This window comes from Salmo trutta, chromosome 32, assembly GCF_901001165.1.
Source record: "Salmo trutta chromosome 32, fSalTru1.1, whole genome shotgun sequence".
In the NCBI taxonomy this organism is placed as follows: domain Eukaryota; kingdom Metazoa; phylum Chordata; class Actinopteri; order Salmoniformes; family Salmonidae; genus Salmo; species Salmo trutta.
The window spans coordinates 2,415,697-2,434,701 of record NC_042988.1 but is presented as its reverse complement, the minus strand read 5'-3'; the positions used below and the strand labels follow the sequence as shown (position 1 = coordinate 2,434,701).

The 19,005-nt window shown below is 42.6% G+C and overlaps 1 protein-coding gene across 1 annotated transcript in view; it reads right to left on the bottom strand.

Annotated features, from left to right (window-relative positions):
* Positions 1–2,974: 2,974 nt before the first annotated feature.
* prr12b (proline rich 12b) overlaps positions 2,975–19,005 on the bottom strand; it is a 30,760-nt gene continuing 14,729 nt past the window's right edge. The window contains exons 6-17 of the mRNA XM_029727040.1: positions 18,311–18,385; positions 14,059–14,848; positions 13,419–13,957; positions 9,253–9,369; positions 8,913–9,046; positions 8,593–8,748; positions 7,832–8,154; positions 7,481–7,600; positions 7,098–7,195; positions 6,750–6,884; positions 5,949–6,044; positions 2,975–4,317 (exon numbers count right to left, since the gene is read on the bottom strand). Coding sequence (XP_029582900.1) covers positions 4,183–4,317; positions 5,949–6,044; positions 6,750–6,884; positions 7,098–7,195; positions 7,481–7,600; positions 7,832–8,154; positions 8,593–8,748; positions 8,913–9,046; positions 9,253–9,369; positions 13,419–13,957; positions 14,059–14,848; positions 18,311–18,385 — 2,718 coding nt within the window. The 3' untranslated portion in view covers positions 2,975–4,182. The remainder of the gene's footprint in view (positions 4,318–5,948; positions 6,045–6,749; positions 6,885–7,097; positions 7,196–7,480; positions 7,601–7,831; positions 8,155–8,592; positions 8,749–8,912; positions 9,047–9,252; positions 9,370–13,418; positions 13,958–14,058; positions 14,849–18,310; positions 18,386–19,005) is intronic.

The following is a 19,005-nucleotide window of genomic DNA, read 5'->3' as shown; positions in this document are numbered from 1 at the left end:
AAAAAGTATCTGGTTTATCAAGTATCAAAAGTAAAAGACAATGCTAAAAATACACTTAAGTATCAAAATTAAAAGTAAATGCTATAAATCCTTTCAAATTCCTTATATTAAGCAAACCAGACAGAACAATTTATTTGATTTTTATTTATTTATGGATAGCCAGGGGCACACTCCAAAAGTCAGACATAATTCACAAACGAAGCATTTGTGTTTAATGAGTCCACCAGATCAGAAGCTGTAGGGATGACCACGTGTTTTCTTGATAAGTGCATGATTTTAATAAGCATTCGAAATGTAACAAGTACTTTTGGGTGTCAGGGAAAATGTATGGGAGTCAAAAACGACATATTTTATTTAGGAATGTGGTGGAGTAAAAGTAAAAGTTGTATACAATATAAATAATAAAGTACCGATACCCCCCCAAAAATACTTAAGTAGTACTTCAAAGTATTTTTTGCTTAGTTACTTTACACCACTGATATAGAGCCTTTCCTCCATTTCCATGAAAGCACTTTACTTTGGAGCATGTGTCTGTACCCCACCTCATCTGTCCCTATGTGTAGCACTAGTCTGAATTTACTGTATACGGTAGCATCACCCACCAAAACACCACTCTTAGAATCACTGTTTAGCCAGGTACATTCATTGAGAAGAACATTTAAAAAACGCTAGAAAAAGGACAAGAAGCAGAGAATAGAGTCCTCAGATTCCTTGGCAATCGTAGTGTTGTTTAGCTTCCACATCCTTTATTTTCCACTCTGGTTCCTCTCCTGGAGATACCCCCACTTATGTTCAAGGGTGCAATGCCATTTGCTTGTAACAGGGGATATATCTGGTTGAGTGTTGTGGTATGTTTGTGTTCCTGTACCTGTACTTGTACACTCCACCCAACCAAGGAGCCAATCCACTCTGAGGACATTATCCCAATGTGGAACAGATATCACAATTGGACTGGAGAGGGAATAACAGGTCCATGATGATTGTAATCAATTATGTGGGAGCGGTTATTGTGCAGGTGTCAGTCCCTGTCATGTGATGGGAAAGGGTATCACTACTTTTGAGTAACATGCTTTTTCCTCTTCCAACATGTTGTCATTCAGTCCTCTGGGTATATACTTCCTTTCCCCTCCAACATTTGCTGTAGTGTAAAATGCATATGGTTTCTCATGTTGAAGTATAAATAAACCATTCCTGCTGTACTGCACTGTCACAGTGTCTGCCTTGGATAGGAAAAATAATCAATAGGGGTAAAATCCTCTGAAACTCTTCTGGGGCTGTCAGAGAGAATATGTTTTGTTAGCATTTTCACACAGAATAAAATATTCACTTGATTGGATCAGAAACTTCACAGGCACAGACTTTTAACTGAGGTAATCCGGGAACATTGCCGGAACATTAGCTAAGATTCCCATTAAGTTCCAGTTAAGATTTTATCTAACATTAGGATGATAACATCCCAAAAGCATTCAAATTGTGATTTTGATAGCAAATGATTTTTGTCTTCCTTTAAATGTTTTAAATTAAATATCCTTGGAATGTTCTCATTCACTAAAATGTTGTGCACAGCAATCTGTAATAACCGCCACCAAACATTCCAATTAGGTTTCCAGTTCATGTAATAACACAGTTATATTTTTAGAACATACTGCCGCAACTAAATGTGAAAGGGAACGTTCATGCGACATCAGGCGAATGTTTTATACAAACATTGTATAATCATCCGCACAACTGGACAGTTTCTGATATGAGAACATTTGCCTCAACCTAACGAATGTTCTGGGAACTTTCAAATAACCAATTTTGGTTTGCTGGGGACTCACTCATACACAGCATCTACTTTTACAGATTTTTTTTTTCTGTCTTTATATTCCTTTCTCTTGGGTCAGTCTGTACCTCTGAACTCCTACCCACTTTGTTATATCCCCTCCTCCCCAATCTGAGCTGTTTCATTCCTCTGTATTTCTTCAGACAATTTCAGGTCAACATACACTACATGACTAAAAGTAAGTGGACACGTCAAATATCTCGTCAAACATCATGGCCATTAATATGGAGTTGGTCCCCCCTTTACTGCTATAACAGCCTCCACTCTTCTGGGAAGGCTTTCCACTTTCCACACTAGATGTTGGAACATTGCTGCGGGGACTTGCTTCCACTCAGCCACAAGAGCATTAGTGAGGTCGGGGCACTGATGTTGGGCGATTAGGCCTGGCTCGCAGTCTGCGTTCCAGTTCATCTCAAAGCTGTTCGATGGGGTTGAGGTCAGGGCTCTGTGCAGGTCAGTCAAGTTCTTCCACACCGATCTCAACAAACCATTTCTGTATGGTTTGGAGCTCTGTAGTGAGTGTTGCAACCGAGGACAGACCATTTTTTTACGCGCTACGCGCCTCAGCACTTGGCGGTCCTGTTCTGTGAGCTTATGCGACCTACCACTTTGTGGCTGAGCCGTTGTTGTCCTAGACGTTTCCGCTTCACGATAACAGTACTTGCAGTTGACTGTGGCACCTCTAGCAGGGCAGAAATATGACGAACTGACTTGTTGGAAAGGTGGCATCCTATGACGGTGCCATGTTGAAAGTCACTGAGCTTTTCAGTAAGGCCATTCTACCGCCAATGTTTGTCTATGGAGATTGCTGTGTGCTTGATTTTATACACCTGTCAGCAACAGGTGTGGCTGAAATAGCCGAAGCCACTAATTTCAAGGGGCGTCCACATACTTTTGTATATATAGTGTACTTTACTAACAATAGTACATGTTGTCCAGGGTTGGGAAAATCCTATTTCCAGCCAAATCAAAAAGGTCACCAAATTCCAATTCCAATATGTCCCTCATTGGAATTGCAATTTCAGTGTATAATTTAAATTGACTGGAATTGAAATGTATTTGACCCCAACCCCGATATGTGGTCAACCACACCCTTACTATAATGCATTCTCTTATAAAGTTTTAGGAGGAAAAACAAAATTACAGTTGTTTTCTCTGTCATTTTCAAATTTTTATTTGCTTTTGTCAAATACAGGAATAGCATGTACAGAAGAGGAACTGAGCTTTAGAGACTGAAGTAACTGTACAATATTTACAGATAAGAGAGCTTGAACAAATAGGTAAACCTCCAAAATAATCATCATCATAAACAACAAACAGATCAAATAAAAACAGTCAACACAGATTTTATACGCTTTTTAACAGTTACACCTCCCTAAAACCACAGCGCTTTCTTTTAGAAAGCAAACAGATATTTATTTTAATTTATTCACTTCAGGTGTAAACTCTGCTCTCGTTGTCTTTTGAAGAACAAACATAAAGAACACAGTTTGCTTAGGTTTTAAATACTTTTTCCCCCTCACAATTTATTTAGGCAGACAGAAAAAAGGGAACATCACACACTCCTCTAACCTCCCTCTCCCTTCACCTCAGTTTTTCTCCCCTCCCCTCATTTTTACCTTCAGCAGTAAAAGGGGGACTGAGCAAAGGATTTCGGGTAGGCCATTTCATGTATACCCTAACAAAATATTATTATTTAAAATAACAACAGCAAACAATCCCAGCTAGGGAGGGTAATTTCCTTGTATAAATAATACAAATCATAATTATTAATACATATACGTATATATATATATAGTGTTTGTATGTTGGTGTGTGTGTGTGTGTGTGCCCGTGCATGTTTGGATGTAGATCGCAATCTTTTCTGTAGTGCTGACTGATTCACCGTGGTCCCCTGCTTTCCCTGTTCAGGTCAAGTGGCAGACGTCGTACCCTTTCACACATTCACTATTTTCAATCCGCCTCCTCCGCTCTCCTCCGTCCTTCTCTTTTCTTTAGTCAAGAGATACTTTGTGAGAGAAAAACTAAACAAAAGCGCTAAAAACAGTTCATTGTAGCATCCATTTTAAGTTAAAACTCAACCGTACTCACAGTCTTTCTCGCTGGGCAAGAACTAGAGTGGTAGGGTCTGAACCCCCCCCCCCCCCCCTTTCCATCTTGGTACAGTCCAGTATTCTCCACTCCAACTCTCGTGCTTTGTCTCCCAAATACTGTATACCTCCTCCCTCCCTCCCTCCCCACCCCTCCCTTCTCCAACCCACTTTCTGCTTTCCAAATGGCACCCTATTCTCCATATAGGCCCTATGGCTCAGGCCAATTGTAGTGCACTATTTTGGACTGTGCCCCCTCCTCCCTCATCAGGCTTTGGTGCTGAGGGTCAGCAGGTCGATGAAGGAGTTGAAGAGGGTCTCCAGCCAGCCCTGGTTGGCCATACACTGCTGCACCACCTCCTCCTGACCAGGATCCTCCGCTGCCTGCTCTATACTGTCCGTCTGGGGGGAATAGAGAAAGAGAATAGATTATTTTTCTATTGAAATTCACTTGCTTATTTACAGTATATATACAAAAGTATGTGGATCTTCAAATTAGTGGATTCGGCTATTTCAGCCACACCCATTGCTGACAAGTGTATAAAATCGAGCACACAGCCAGGCAATCTCCATAGACAAACATTGGCAGTAGAATGGCCTTACTATAGAGCTCAGTGACTTTCAACGTGGCACCGTCATAGGATGCCACCTTTCCAACAAGTCAGTTTGTCAAATTTCTGCCCTGCTAGAGTTGCCCCGGTCAACTGTAAGTGCTGTTATTGTGAAGTGGAAACGTCTAGGACAACAACGACTCAGCCGCGAAGTGATAGGTCACACAAGCTCACAGAACGGGACCACCGAGTGCTAAAGCGCGTAGTGCGTAAAAATCGTCCGTCCTCGGTTCCAAACTGCCTCTGGAACCAACGTCAGCACAAGAACTCTTCGCCGGAAGCTTCAAGATCACCATGCGCAATGCCAAGCGTCGGCTGGAGTGGTGTAAAGCTCGCCTTCTTTGTACTCCGGAGCAGTGGAAACGCGTTCTCTGGGGTGACGAATCACGTTTCACCATTTGGCAGTCCGACTGACAAATCTGGGTTTGGCGGATGCCAACAAAACGCTACCTGCCCCAATGCATAGGGTCAACTGTAAAGTTTGGTGGAGGAGGAATAATGGTCTGGGGCTGTTTTTCATGGTTCGGGCTCGGCCCCTTAATTCCAGTGAAGGGAAATCTTAACGCTACAGCACACAATGACATGCTAGACAATTCTGTGCTTCCAAATTTGTGGCAACAGTTTGGGGAAGGCCCTTTCCTGTTTCAGCATGACAATGCCACCATGCACAAAGCGAGGTCCATAGAGAATTGATTTGTCGAGATGGGTGTGGAAGAACTTGACTGGCCTGCAGAGCCCTGACCTCAACCCCATCGAACACCTTTGGGATGAATTGGAACGCCGACTGCAAGCCAGGCCTAATCACCCAACATCAGTGCCCGACCTCACTAATGCTCTTGAAAGGAAGCAAGTCCCCACAGTTATGTTCAAACATCTAGTGTAAAGCCTTCCCAGAAGAGTGCAGGCTGTTATAGCAGCAAAGTGGGGACCAACTCCATATTAATGCCCATGATTTTGGAATGAGATGTTAGACGAGCAGGTGTCCACATAATTTTGGTCATGTAGTGTATTTTACCATACCACAAAACCTTTATTCTCAATTCTATTTCTCTAAAGCTGTAAATAGATGTATTCAGTCTTCAAGGCCAGAGTATAGACATGTTGCATATACATCTAACATTAATTGATGTTATGCAAGTCAAATATCCACTCTAGGATGGATAATAAAGTTATTATTTTTATACAAGCACAACACAGCCACTCACAAATGACAGCCAACCTTCCACAACAAAAGGACTAAATACACAGTGCTCCATTTGAATTATTCTGACCACAATGGAAACAGAGAGAGAGAGAGAGAGAGAGAGAGAAAGAGAGAGGGGGGGAACAGAAAGAAAGTAGAGAAGAACAACAATGCCGTTGAGGAAACAGGGGTGTTGGAAGGTCAATGTTGTGAAAAGCGATTGTGCCGCTGAGTCTTACCTCCTTCTTGCAGTTCAGGAAGGTGTGATACTTGTAGTGATGGAGGGAATGATAAAGGCTATAGACACGACACGTCTCTGTAGACAGCTTGAGGTCCTGAGAGTCACAGAGAGACGGGAAAAAGAGATGGAGGGAAAGGAGAGAGGAAATCATTTATTAGGGAATCTCCCCGGTTCTCTTGGACTAAGGATGAACAGGGAAAAGGCCTAGTCTACTATGTATTCACAACTTCACATACTGTCAGAGGACCACAGAAAATACAAATGCACTTGAACAACGCTAAAAGAAGAAACATAGCCTCGTCGAGAACCAGGTGTCCCTGATCGGGAAGCCTGGTGAAGTCTATGACCGAAAGGGGCTAAATACGGGTGAAGACCCGGTGTAAATCAGTGGCGCCTAGCAACACGTCAAACCGATTGAATGCATTGCTTGGGCGGAGCTTAACACGCAGCACCAATCAAACACATCAAATCAATCAAATGCTTTGTTTGGGCGGGGCTTAGAAGAAACGAGACAACTCAAGTGTAAATAAGGACGGTGTCATGGTTTAGCTTTGTCTGCACATGGGCAAACACCATCCAGGCAGAGTTAAAACCACTGAGATACAAGTTTATGTACAAAGCAAAGTGACAAACAGGTCCAGACTTTATTACTCTAGTTCTTGTGAGACAGAATGTTCTCTTCTATTCGGCTTCTACAACACAGACACAGGGTTTGCCACAGTGCAGCTGATTGGATACATTGGTGTCAGCGGTGGGAAACTAAAGTCAAGGAGTTCATGAATGGATGTGGTTCACTTACCTGCTGTTTGGGAGTGGTGCTCTTCTTGACGCGATTGAGGGTTTTACGGTTGTAGCACTCACCGCCGACGTGCACTTTGACCGCTCCAGAGTCCAGGGGGTCCGCTGTCATTTTGGGGAACATATGCAGAGTCTCCTAAAGAATACAAATATAAAGATGGAGGGAGCGAGGGGGAGTAGTAATTTCAACTGTTTTAAAGTTTTCACTTGTCAATATGATAGTGAGAAAGTTGGATGATAGTGAGAAAGTTGGATGGAGATTGGAAGGAGATCTGGTAAAATTCCAAACACATCAGGTACTTTTCATAATCAGGTTTCAGCATTTTTACAACTAAACAGACAGACGTACCTGGTGTTGGCCACTCATGTTGACTCTCCTTAACAGTCTCCTCTTTTGTTCGTTGAGGAGGCTGTCAATCTTCCTCATGGGCGGGAGGTACAACTCGTCTGGGGGCCAGAGTGGGAGGGACATAGAGTCCGTATGACTCATCTCATGACATCGTTCTTCCTCAATCCTATTCTCACTCCTTTACTTTTGATCAATACTCTCTTTCTCTCACTCCCAGGGCTGGGGTCAATTCCCTTGGAAGTAAACTGAAATTCTAATTCCAAATTATCATAGAGAAGCATTGCGATTTATTTATTTTACTTCTTGAAATGACTGAATTGACCCCAAACCTGACCAAATCATCACCCACTCATCTGCTCACACCACGACCCCATCCCTCTCACCGTCTGTGTCCTCCAGGGCTTGAATCATGTCGGGGTCAAGTGCTGTACTGACCAGCATCTCTATGTAACTCCTGAACATCTCCCTCATGGCTCGACTGTTCATCCCCCCTCTCACTGGGGCTACAGGGAGAGACACAGAGAGAGAGAGACAGAGAAAGAGAATATGTCACTGAGTGGGTTTGAACCAAGGCATTACATATAAATATACATACCAAAATTGTATTAACACACAGTTACACACACACACACACACACACACACACACACACACACACACACACACACACACACACACACACACACACACACACACACACACACACACACACACACACACACACAGTCCCTCACCTTGGTCCTCGCTGGGCCCATCGGGGGAGGAGTCTGAGTCAGAGGGGACTTCCTTCAGCCACTTCTTCCTCTTCTTGGGTGGAGGCTCCGCCTTCACTGGCCTCGCCCTCGAAGGGCGCTCTGTCTTCTTCTCTCCTCCTCCTCCTCTCTTCTCCTCCCTCAGTCTCTTTCGGTCCTCTTCACTGCTCCTTCTCTCCACCTTCTCCTGAGGTGGTGGACGCCTCTTCTCTTTTTCTTCTCTCTCCTTCTCTCGCTGTTTCTCTTTTTCCCTCTCCCTCTCTCGCTCCTTTTCTTTTTCCCTCCTCTCTCGCTCCTTCTGCTCCCTCTCCTTCTCTTTCTGCTCTTTCGCTTTCTCCCTCTCTTTCTGCTCTCTCACTTTGTCCTTTTGCTCCCTTACTTTCTCCTTCTCTTTGTCCTTTTGCTCTCTCGCTTTCTCCTTTTGCTCTCTCTCTTTCTGCTCTCTTGCTTTGTCCTTTTGTTCTCTCTCTTTCTGCTCTCTCACTTTCTCCTTTTGCTCCCTCTCTTTCTCCTTCTCTTTGTCCTTTTGCTCTCTCGCTTTCTCTTTTTGCTCCCTCACTTTTTCCTTTTGTTTCCTCTCTTTCTCCCCATCTTTCTCCTTTTGTTCCCTCTCTTTCTCTTTCTGCTCCTTTTGCTCTCTCTCTTTCTGCTCCTTCTCTTTTTCCTTTTGCTCTCTCTCTTTCTGCTCCTTCTCTTTATCCTTTTGCTTCCTCTCTTTCTGCTCCTTCTCTTTTTCCTTTTGCTTCCTCTCTTTCTGCTCCTTCTCTTTTTCCTTTTGCTCCTTCTCTTTCTGCTCCTTCTCTTTCTCCTTCCGCTCCCTCTCATCTCGCTCCAATCGGGGTGGAGTCTGACTGATGGCAGGGGGAGGTGGCTTGGGGAGCGATGGGAGTGATTGACGCCTGTCAAGGTACATTGTTTTTGGTAATTTTGCAGGATATTGCTTACAGTTCATATTTTCAGATCTACACAAGTGCATGGCGGTAGGGGCTACGGTTGTACATGGGGTTGGGCACGTATGAATCAAGACCCGGAGGAGTACGGCAAACATGCAGCACAAACCTACCTCAACATGAGTCCAGGTCTGTGCCAGGGTTTACGGGAGCACACACGGACATAATCCTTTTTATTGAAATTCTCCAGGAACTTGACATAGAGACGTTGGTACCGCATCTTGGCATCGCCAAAGTAGCCCAGATACTGTGAGAGAGAGAAAGGGAGAGAAATATGTATAGAGATATAATAATTTGAGTCATTAAAAACAATGTGTAGCTTCAAAATATGTGTACAACTATCATGACGATCTCATGCTGGATTGTAAATCCTTGCATCCATTGCTGGATTGTACTTTGAGATTTAAGAGAAGGAGAGAGTCTCCTGTCTTAAAGGGGATGTGAGTAACTTACGTTGCTGGTGGCACAGAACTGCCTCTGTCCGTCTTTAATCTCGGGGCTGAACTTCTGCAGCAGGGCTTTCTGCACTCTCCAGATGGGTGGTGGCTCGCGGCCGGTCTGCAGGGCCATCTTGAGAGACAAAGAGAGTATGTACAGCGCCTTCAGAAAGTATTCATACCCCTTGACTTACTCCACATTTTGTTGTGTTACAGCCTGAATTCAAAATAGCTTAAATAGATTATTCTTCGCACCCATCTACACACAATACCCCATAATGACAAAGTGAAAACATGATTTTAGAAATGTTTGCAAATGTATTGAAAGTGAAATACAGAAAAATCTCATTTACACCCGAGTCAATACACTGTTGGACTCATTTCTGGCAGCGATTACAGCTGTGAGTTTTTCTGGGTAAGTCTCTAAGAGCTTTGCACACCTGGATTATACAAAATCTGCTGATTATTCTTTAAAAAATTCTTCAAGCTCTGTCAAGTTGGTGGTTGATCATTGCTAGACAGACATTTTTAAGTCTTGCCATAGATTTAAGCCGATTTAAGTTTTATAAAAAAACTGTCACTAGGCCACTCAGGTAAGCAGCTCTAGTGTAGATTTGGCCTTGTGTTTTTGGTTATTCTCCTGCTGAAAGGTGAATTTGTCTCCCAGTGTCTGTTGGAAAGCAGACTGAACCAGGTTTTCCTATAGGATTTTGCCTGTGCTTAGCTCTATTCCATTTATTTCTATCCCCCAAAAAACTCCCCAGTCCTTGCCAATGACAAGCATACCTATAACATAATGCAGTCACCACTATGCTTGAAAATATGAAGAGCGGTACTCAGTGATGTGCTGTGTTTGCCCCAAACATAATGCTTTGTATTCAGGATATTAACTTAATTTCTTTGCCACATTATTTGCAGTTTTACTTTAGTGCCTTACTGCAAACAGGATGCATGTTTTGGAATATTTGTATTCTGTACAGGCTTCCTTCTTTTCACTCTGTCAATTAGGTTAGTATTGTGGAGTAACTAGAATGTTGTTGATCCATCCTCAGTTCTCCTATCACAGTCATTAATAAACTCTGTAACTCTTTTAAAGTCACCATTGGCCTCATTGTGAAATCTCTGAGTGGTTTCCTTCCTGGGGGGGGATCATTTAGCTATTTGATTTGGAATTTTAAGACCCCTTTAGGTATCCAAAATAGTATATTTTTTATTATTTGATAAAATATTGAATATGGCCTTTACTACTATAGCCTATAGAAATGGTAAAAAAGGGAGTAAAAAATAAATCATAAAGAATAAGGTTTTGAAGTGTCTGTCCTATATCTAGGAGATATAAGAAAGCTCAGGAAATATTTCCATTTTTTTTATACACATATATAACCCCTTATGTTTGTTGCCACAAAACTACCTCCATACGAGTAGGGGTCGTAGAGCAAAACGGATATTCGTTTGTAGTTTGTATTAGTTTGTAGCATCCGAACCCAAACGGTTCGGATACTACAGTCAGAAGTTGGCACATCAGCGTTACTGACATCAGACGAGTCCCATGACACTTGTGGGGGTCGTAGAGCCGTTAAGACGCTACAGACGTTTTCGTGAGAAGACCGATTTTCGGGATGTCTCATGGTCTGACAAACACTGCTGTAGCTCGGCCATCAGACGGGTGCGTCTCTTAAGGATTAATAACCTCACCATGCTCAAAGAGATATTCAATGTTTTTTTACCCATCTACCAATAGGTACACTTCTTTGCAAAGCATTGGAAAACCTCCCTGGTCATTGTGATTGAATCTGTGTTTGAAATGTACTGCTCGACTGAGGGACCTTACCGATAATTGCATGTGTGGGGTACAGAGATGAGGTAGTCCTTCGAAATCATATTAAAACACTATTATTGCACACAGAGGGAGTCCATGCAACTCATGATGTGACTGGTTAAGCATATTTGTAGTCCTGAACTTATTTAGGCTTGCCATAACAAAGTGGTTAAATACTTATTGACTCAAGACATTTCAGCTTTTCATTAATTTGTAAAAAATTCTACAAACATGATGGCCAGTGACCCAAAGTCAATTTTAAATTCAGGCTGTAACTAGAGGTCGACCAATTATGATTTTTTTCAACGCCGATACCAATACCGATTATTGGAGGACCGGGGAAAAAAGCCGCTACCGATTAATCGGCCGATTGTTTTTATTTATTTGTAATAATGACAATTACAACAATACTGAATGAACACTTATTTTAACTTAATATAATACATCCATAAAATCAATTTAGCCTCAAATAAATAATGAAACATGTTCAATTTGGTTTAAATAATGCAAAAACAAAGTGTTGGAGAAGAAAGTAAAAGTGCAATATGTGCCATGTAAGAAAGCTAATGTTTAAGTTCCTTGTTCAGAACATGAGAACATATGAAAGCTGGTGGTTCCTTTTAACATGAGTCTTCAATATTCCCAGGTAAGAAGTTTTAGGTTGTAGTTATTATAGGAATTATAGGACTATTTCTCTCTATACGATTTGTATTTCATATACCTTTGACTATTGGATGTTCTTATAGGCACTTTAGTATTGCCAGTGTAACAGTATAGCTTCCGTCCCTCTCCTCGCTCCTACCTGGGCTCGAACCAGGAACACATCGACAACAGCCACCCTCGAAGCAGCGTTACCCATGCAGAGCAAGTGACGTTTGAAAGGCTATTAGCGCGCACCCCGCTAACTAGCTAGCCATTTCACATGGGTTACACCAGCCTAATCTCGGGAGTTGATAGGCTTGAAGTCATAAACAGCGCAATGCTTGAAGCATTGCGAAGAGCTGCTGGCAAAACGCACGAAAGTGCTGTTTGAATGAATGCTTACGAGCCTGCTGGTGCCTACCATCGCTCAGTCAGACTGCTCTATCAAATCATAGACTTAATTATCACATAATAACACACAGAAATACGAGCCTTAGGTCATTAACATGGTCGAATCTGGAAACTATCACATTTATTCTTTCAGTGAAATACGGAACCGTTCCATATTTTATCTAACGGGTGGCATCAATAAGTCTAAATATTCCTGTTACATTGCACAACCTTCAATGTTATGTCATAATTACGTAAAATTCTGGCAAATTAGTTCGCAACGAGCCAGGCGGCCCAAACTGTTGCATATACCCTGACTCTGCGTGCAATGAACGCAAGAGAAGTGACACAATTTCACCTGGTTAATATTGCCTGCTAACCTGGATTTCTTTTAGCTAAATATGCAGGTTTAAAAATATATATTTCTGTGTATTGATTTTAAGAAAGGCATTGATGTTTATGGTTAGGTACATTCGTGCAACAATTGTGCTTTTTTCGCAAATGCGCTTTTGTTAAATCATCCCCCGTTTGGCGAAGTCGGCTGTCTTTGTTAGGAAGAAATAGTCTTCACACAGTTCGCAACGAGCCAGGCGGCCCAAACTGCTGCATATACCCTGACTCTGTTGCAAGAAAAGTGACACATTTTCCCTAGTTAAAAGAAATTCATGTTAGCAGGCAATATTAACTAAATATGCAGGTTTAAAAATATATACTTGTGTATTGATTTTAAGAAAGGCATTGATGTTTATGGTCTATGGTTAAGCGATTATATGCAACGCAGGACAGGCTAGATAAACTAGTAATATCATCAACCATGTGTAGTTAACTAGTTATTATGATTGATTGATTGTTTTTTATAAGATAAGTTTAATGCTAGCTAGCAACTTACCTTGGCTTCTTAGTGCATTCGCGTAACAGGCAGGCTCCTCGTGGAGTGCAATGTAAAGCAGGTGGTTAGAGCGTTGGACTAGTTAACCGTAAGGTTGCAAGATTGAATCTCCGAGCTGACAAGGTAAAAATCTGTCGTTCTGCCCCTGAACAAGGCAGTTAACCCACCGTTCCTAGGCCGTCATTGAAAATTAGAATGTGTTCTTAACTGACTTGCCTAGTTAAGTAAATGTGTTAAAAAAAAAAAATACAAAAATTCGGCCAAATCGGTGTCCAAAAATACCGATTTCCGACTGTTATGAAAACTTGAAATTGGCCCTAATTAATCGGCCATTCCGAAAATGTGGAAAAAGTCAAGGGATGGGAATACTTTCTGAAGGCACTGTAAGTGTGTGAGAAGACAAGACATACCACCTCCCACAGTAAATGCCAGAAGCCCTCACCTTGAGCGTGCCAATGTCCTCAGTCCGCACCACAAACTCATCCCTCTCCCGGAAGATGCCCTCGCCACCACTCTCGCTGTCCTCCTCCTCGCTCTCTCCAGCGATGGCCGCATTGTCCTGCTTTTTGGCCAGGTGCAGAGAAGTGATCTTGGGGGCTGGCGCATCCTCAGGGGTGGGGGGTGAAGGTGGGGAAGATGAGGGTGAGGAGGAAGGCTGTGCCAACTCTGGAGCATCCGAAAGGGGAGGGGAGGAGGAGGGAGGGGGGGTAGTGGAGGGGGGCATTGCAGGGGAAGGGGAGGGTGGAGAGGGCAGGGCCGGGGGAGAGGAGCTGGGGGGAGGAGAGGCCGAGGGGTTGTGGGTTTGTTGGAGGGACGGCTCCTGCTGCTCCTCTTCATCATCCTCGTGCTGGAAGGGCAGAGGGGTGGGTGGGGAGAGGGGTGGGGGAGGTAGGGGGGATGGGGAGGAAGAAGTGAGAGGGGACGGGGAGAGGGATGGGGGCGAGGGGGGTACGGGGGCGAGGGGAGGCCCAGATGGAGAATCTGGGGGGAAGGGGGGGGGGGTTCAGAGTATATTACATCTTTGGAAATGAACAACTGCTTGTCAGACCATTCCAGAATATCTGAGATTGTAGGCTACTCACCTTCCACTTTAGGAGCATCCAGCATCTCAAACTCAGGCTCTCTCTCCTCCTCCTCTTCCCTCTCCTCTACCTCTTCCTCCACACCCCTGTGCTCTACATTCAGGTCTTCCTTTACCCTCTCTTCTTTCTCCATCTCCTCCTCTTTCTCCATCTCCTTTTGTCGTTCGTCCTCTCCGTCCATCCCTTTCAGTCCTTCCTGTTCTGGGGGCGGTGTATTTGGCTGTGCGTTGGCCTGTGTGTTGTGTAGTTGCATTTGTGTCTCTACGTCATCGTCCTGCTCCTCCAGATCGGCTACGTCCTCCTGCATTTGGGCCACTGGCGGCGGCGTTGGTGGCAGCGATGGGCTCTGGGGCGGAGATGGGCTGGGTGGGAGCGGGGCCACGGCTGCAGCCAGCGAATGGGGCGTGTCGTAAAGGGCAGATATGGCCGAGGAGATGCTCTTCTGCAGGTCCTGGTTCTTACTGACAGAGTCCTCCTCCTCATCGGAGGAGAAGGATGGCAGCGTCTCCAGGTTCCTCTTCAGCTCGTCGTCCAGACGCTTACAGGGGCTCAGCCCGTCCTCGCCCTCGCTACTGTCCCCAAACGGAGGGGGTGGAGGAGGGGGCGGTGGAGGGGGAGACAGGATCCTACCCTTCAGGGAGGAAGAGTCTGTGGTTTCAGCTCCTTCCACTGGCCCTCCAAGGTCTTGTGGTCCACCAGGTCCAGATTCAGGCTGCTTCTTCCCCGTCTTGAGGAAGTCCAGGAAGGAGGCCATGAAATTAGACTTCAGCTCCGGGGGCTTGTCCTCCGTCTAAGAGGGGGGAAGAGAGGAGATAAGGAGAGGAGAAAAGAGAGGGGAGAGGAAAGGTGAGGTGCAGATAAGACCGGGGAGGAAAGAAATAAGAAAATTAATAGCAGGAGAAATAATGAGAAAAGGGTGTGAATGGGAAAAGTGAAAAAAGGGTATATAGGAAAGTGATTTGTATATATTATAATAAAGCTTGGACAGAAACCAACGGTAAAATCTCCCTAAATGCTATATAACTGTATTTTTCCATGCTTTGTGTTGGGGTGTACCTTTAGAAACCTTTCTCTTCCTCTGAATAGAGGTAGTTCACCTTACCAACAGCAGGGGGGGTCTAAGGGTGGTAAGAAAATATAATTGGGTAACCATGGCAACAGCTACCCTGGCAACAGCCTTCTCTCTCCTCTCTCCCTTTCTCTCTGTTTTATTGTCAGTCAGAGAGGCTGGCTGTCAATCACCTCAGACTCACGTCTCCGCTCCGCCCTCTATAGGCTGCGCGCACACACACAGCATTACACAGCCTCACAAACACAGCGCTATGTTGATACACACACACAGCGTCACATACACACAGCTCTAATGCATCTTCAAAGCACAGCCAAATGGCGAGGTCATCTGTTTTGGCTGTCCTGACATTTTTTTTAAATCACTTTGGGACATTTTTCAGATGTAACACACTGCACACTGCGTCATTTCAACGTGGATAATTGGCTAATATTTGGTTGAGACATTGATCAATGAGATTACAACCTCTATTCAACCACTCAAAAAAAGCCTAAAGTTTGTTGAATTTCCAATGTGTTATCACTATGCTTTCAACCATCTAAAAGCACGACCAAATTCCAAAATAAAAAACTATGTCTGATTTTTGGTTTAGTTGTCACCCAAATACCTATCATCGCGCTTTCAACCATATAAAATGCACAGCAAAGTTCAAATGGGAATACAAAGTCAGATATTTTGTTTATTTATACAGTTGTGATATCACTGTGCTTCCTCTAATAGCAGAACCAAATGGCCTAGACTGCAGTTGAGATTACATTAGAAGTACATGGTGCAAGTGCTCAATGCCGTTTAAGATTCTGTTGAGATTATCACAGCAATCTCCACAGACCTGCAATGACCTATGCATGCCATTTTAAACAGGCACACTTTATATGATTACATAAGAAGAAATGTATAGTTACAGTAACCTCAACATTTGGCCACGGATGGAATGATAGCAACGGTGACTATTTCGTTTTTAAGTGGAGATCTCTCAACAATCACTCACAATAGCACATTGTTAATAGTCAGTGACAAATATAATAGCTGGGCTTTGTTAAAACTTTGGATGGGAGGGTAGCTGTAGCTAGATCAATTCTCCAGTAGGAGGTGCTGCCCAGTCTATTGTTTTGTTTCTTCTGACAATGGATATAACGGTGAAAATCTGACATTGTTTTAAAGTTACAAATTCAACATAAGGTTTGTCTATGTTGAAATTTGGTTACCATTTAATAACCTTGTGGTTGATAACCTCAAAACAATAGTTGTGAACTTTTTCCAAAACTAATGTATTTTCCACGTAGATTCCACGTCACAATACGTTGACAAATTACGCTGAAACAACGTTGATTCAACCAGCTTGTACCCAGTGGGATATTTTCAAAACTCTAAGTGCAAAACTAAACTGATAACACTTGTATCTTATGTTCAGAACATTTGATTGTTCATTCATTGGTGTTTCACAGTTTCATTGGTCTCACAGTTTCATTATCCTTATACAGTACATATGTTTTGGTTCTGTACTCCAGCACTTTGGATTTGAAATGATACAATGACTAGGAGGTTAAAGTTCAGACTGTCAAGCTTAAATTTGAGGGTATTTTGTTTCATTTCTATTTTGTGCCCAATAGAAATAAATGGTAAAGAATGTATTCTGTCATTTTGGAGTCACTTTTATTGTAAATAAGAATAGAATATGTTTCTAAACACTTCTACATTATATTTGTGCGTCTAACTTTCTCACTTATCATTACTCACAATTCATTCAGCACTATCCGTAATAATAGCAGCATCCATATTAATGTAGAATTGTTTAGAAACATATTCTATTCTTACAAATTTGTAAGTCGCTCTGGATAAGAGCGTCTGTTAAATGACTTAAATGTTAAATGTTAAACTTGTATTTACAACAAAAAGTGACTCCAAAACGACACAATGCATTATTTACCATTCATTTCTATTGGGCACAATATAATCTGAAACAACAAAAAACAAACAGCAAATGCATCCAACAAGTTTCTAGAGTCCCAAGCTTGATGTACACATTGCGTGCTTGGACTATGGGACCAAATACTAATATTTTGACTACTTTAATACACATAAGTGAATCTGTCCCAATACTTTTAGTCCCCTAAAGGGGGGACTATGTACACAAAGTGCTGTAAACTCTAAATGGTTCACCCGATATGGATGAATACCCTCAAATTAAAGCTGATTGTCTGCACTTCAGTCTCATATTCATTGTATCATTTCAAATCCAAAGTGCTGGAGTACAGAGTCAAAATAACAAAAAAAGTGTGTAACTGTCCAAATAGCTTTGGTGCTCACTGTATATTGTTATATACAACCCAGGTATTTCAGCAGTACACTATACTATAATTCCAAATGGTAGCACAGAGTGACTCTTTCTACTTTGTCCTATTGAAGCACACTGGCTGATGGAATATAATGATGTAATATTTACAGCCACATCCATATATATGATTTGGTTTTACCTTCCAACATAAATTTATGTCAATTTGATACATTTATGGAGGGGAAAATATAGAAATCTAGTGCTCAGAAGTTATCAAACTATATACGTTACAGTAAGCAATCTTTTGGTTCGGTAGTTATGTTTGGAGCACTTCGATTAAGTGATTGTTGTATTGTTAAAAAAAATGACAAGAAAATCATTATCTAAAGGCAAGTGAATATTGCATTTTGAAAACCAGATACTTAGATTGAATATGTGTCCAAATTGAAAGACTGATTTGGTGCAGTGAACAAGTGACTTTGTGAAGGTCTTTGTTGTACTCAGTCAATCAAAAATGCTTAGGAGTTGTGAAAATGACCCACATACTTGTGAAAATTGCACCAAAATTTTTAAAATAAAACTAACACACACCAATGTGTTCTCTTTTGTCTTTCCCCGACTTGAAATATCACTTGTGGAGCCTTACGCCCCTCTATCTTATTCGCCCCACTAACCACAAACTCTAACTACACACATAAGCTCTCCTCTGGATGTTCGTGTTCCAGTCAATGTTAGCCCACCGCTGTTCTGACTGAGGTAGAGCCTACCCTGCAGCCTTCTTGCCTGGCGAGTTACCCAGCACTGAAGGGATCTCTGAGTTATATGACTTGTGAAATATGAGTAATGAATTATAGATGATACTGTGATTTATTAGGAGGTGTAGGTAGGGACGGATTGAGGTTTCTCACCGTGTTGGAGAGCTTCTGCATGGCAGCCCAAGCCTCTGGGGTCAGCTGCTCATCCATGTCCCTTTCCCACGTCATCTGTGGCGGCCACAAAGCAAAGACATTAATCATATGTTCAAAAAACGAAACCCATATTCAATTAAAAGCAGTGTCCGGCCCCCTTGTTTCAATGGGGTAACATTTACATTTCTTGCATATCGGCACTGCTGTGTGCTACAAGAGAGGTTTAATTAATGATTCAATTGATGAATTGACTAATTGACTTTGCATTGTTGTCTAGTTGAGGTTATATTCCATGTTCTATAGAGTGACGTGAGGAAACCGGTCGCCACCGTTTTGGCTGTTCAACCCGCTTCAATCAATATGGACATCTGAACACACTTGAATAAGACAAAACAACAGTCTTTGTTGCACCCCTGTGAAAATGTTCTCTCTCATCAATTAAACTTACTGCATTATGTTAAAAAGGCATTACAGTCAATTGATACCAGTATATTTTGTAATTACAACAGCTTTACAATGAGTAGAAGGCAAGTGATGAGAGTTAGGGAGGGATTGAATTAGATGGGGGATTCCGCTCCTCACCCCCTTACCCCTGCAAATCGCACAGAAATCTACACTGTTCATTTCATTGGCCACTTTCCTGTGTCCACACTCTCCCTGTTGCTGAGGCAACAGCCGCCATTTTACTTTTACCA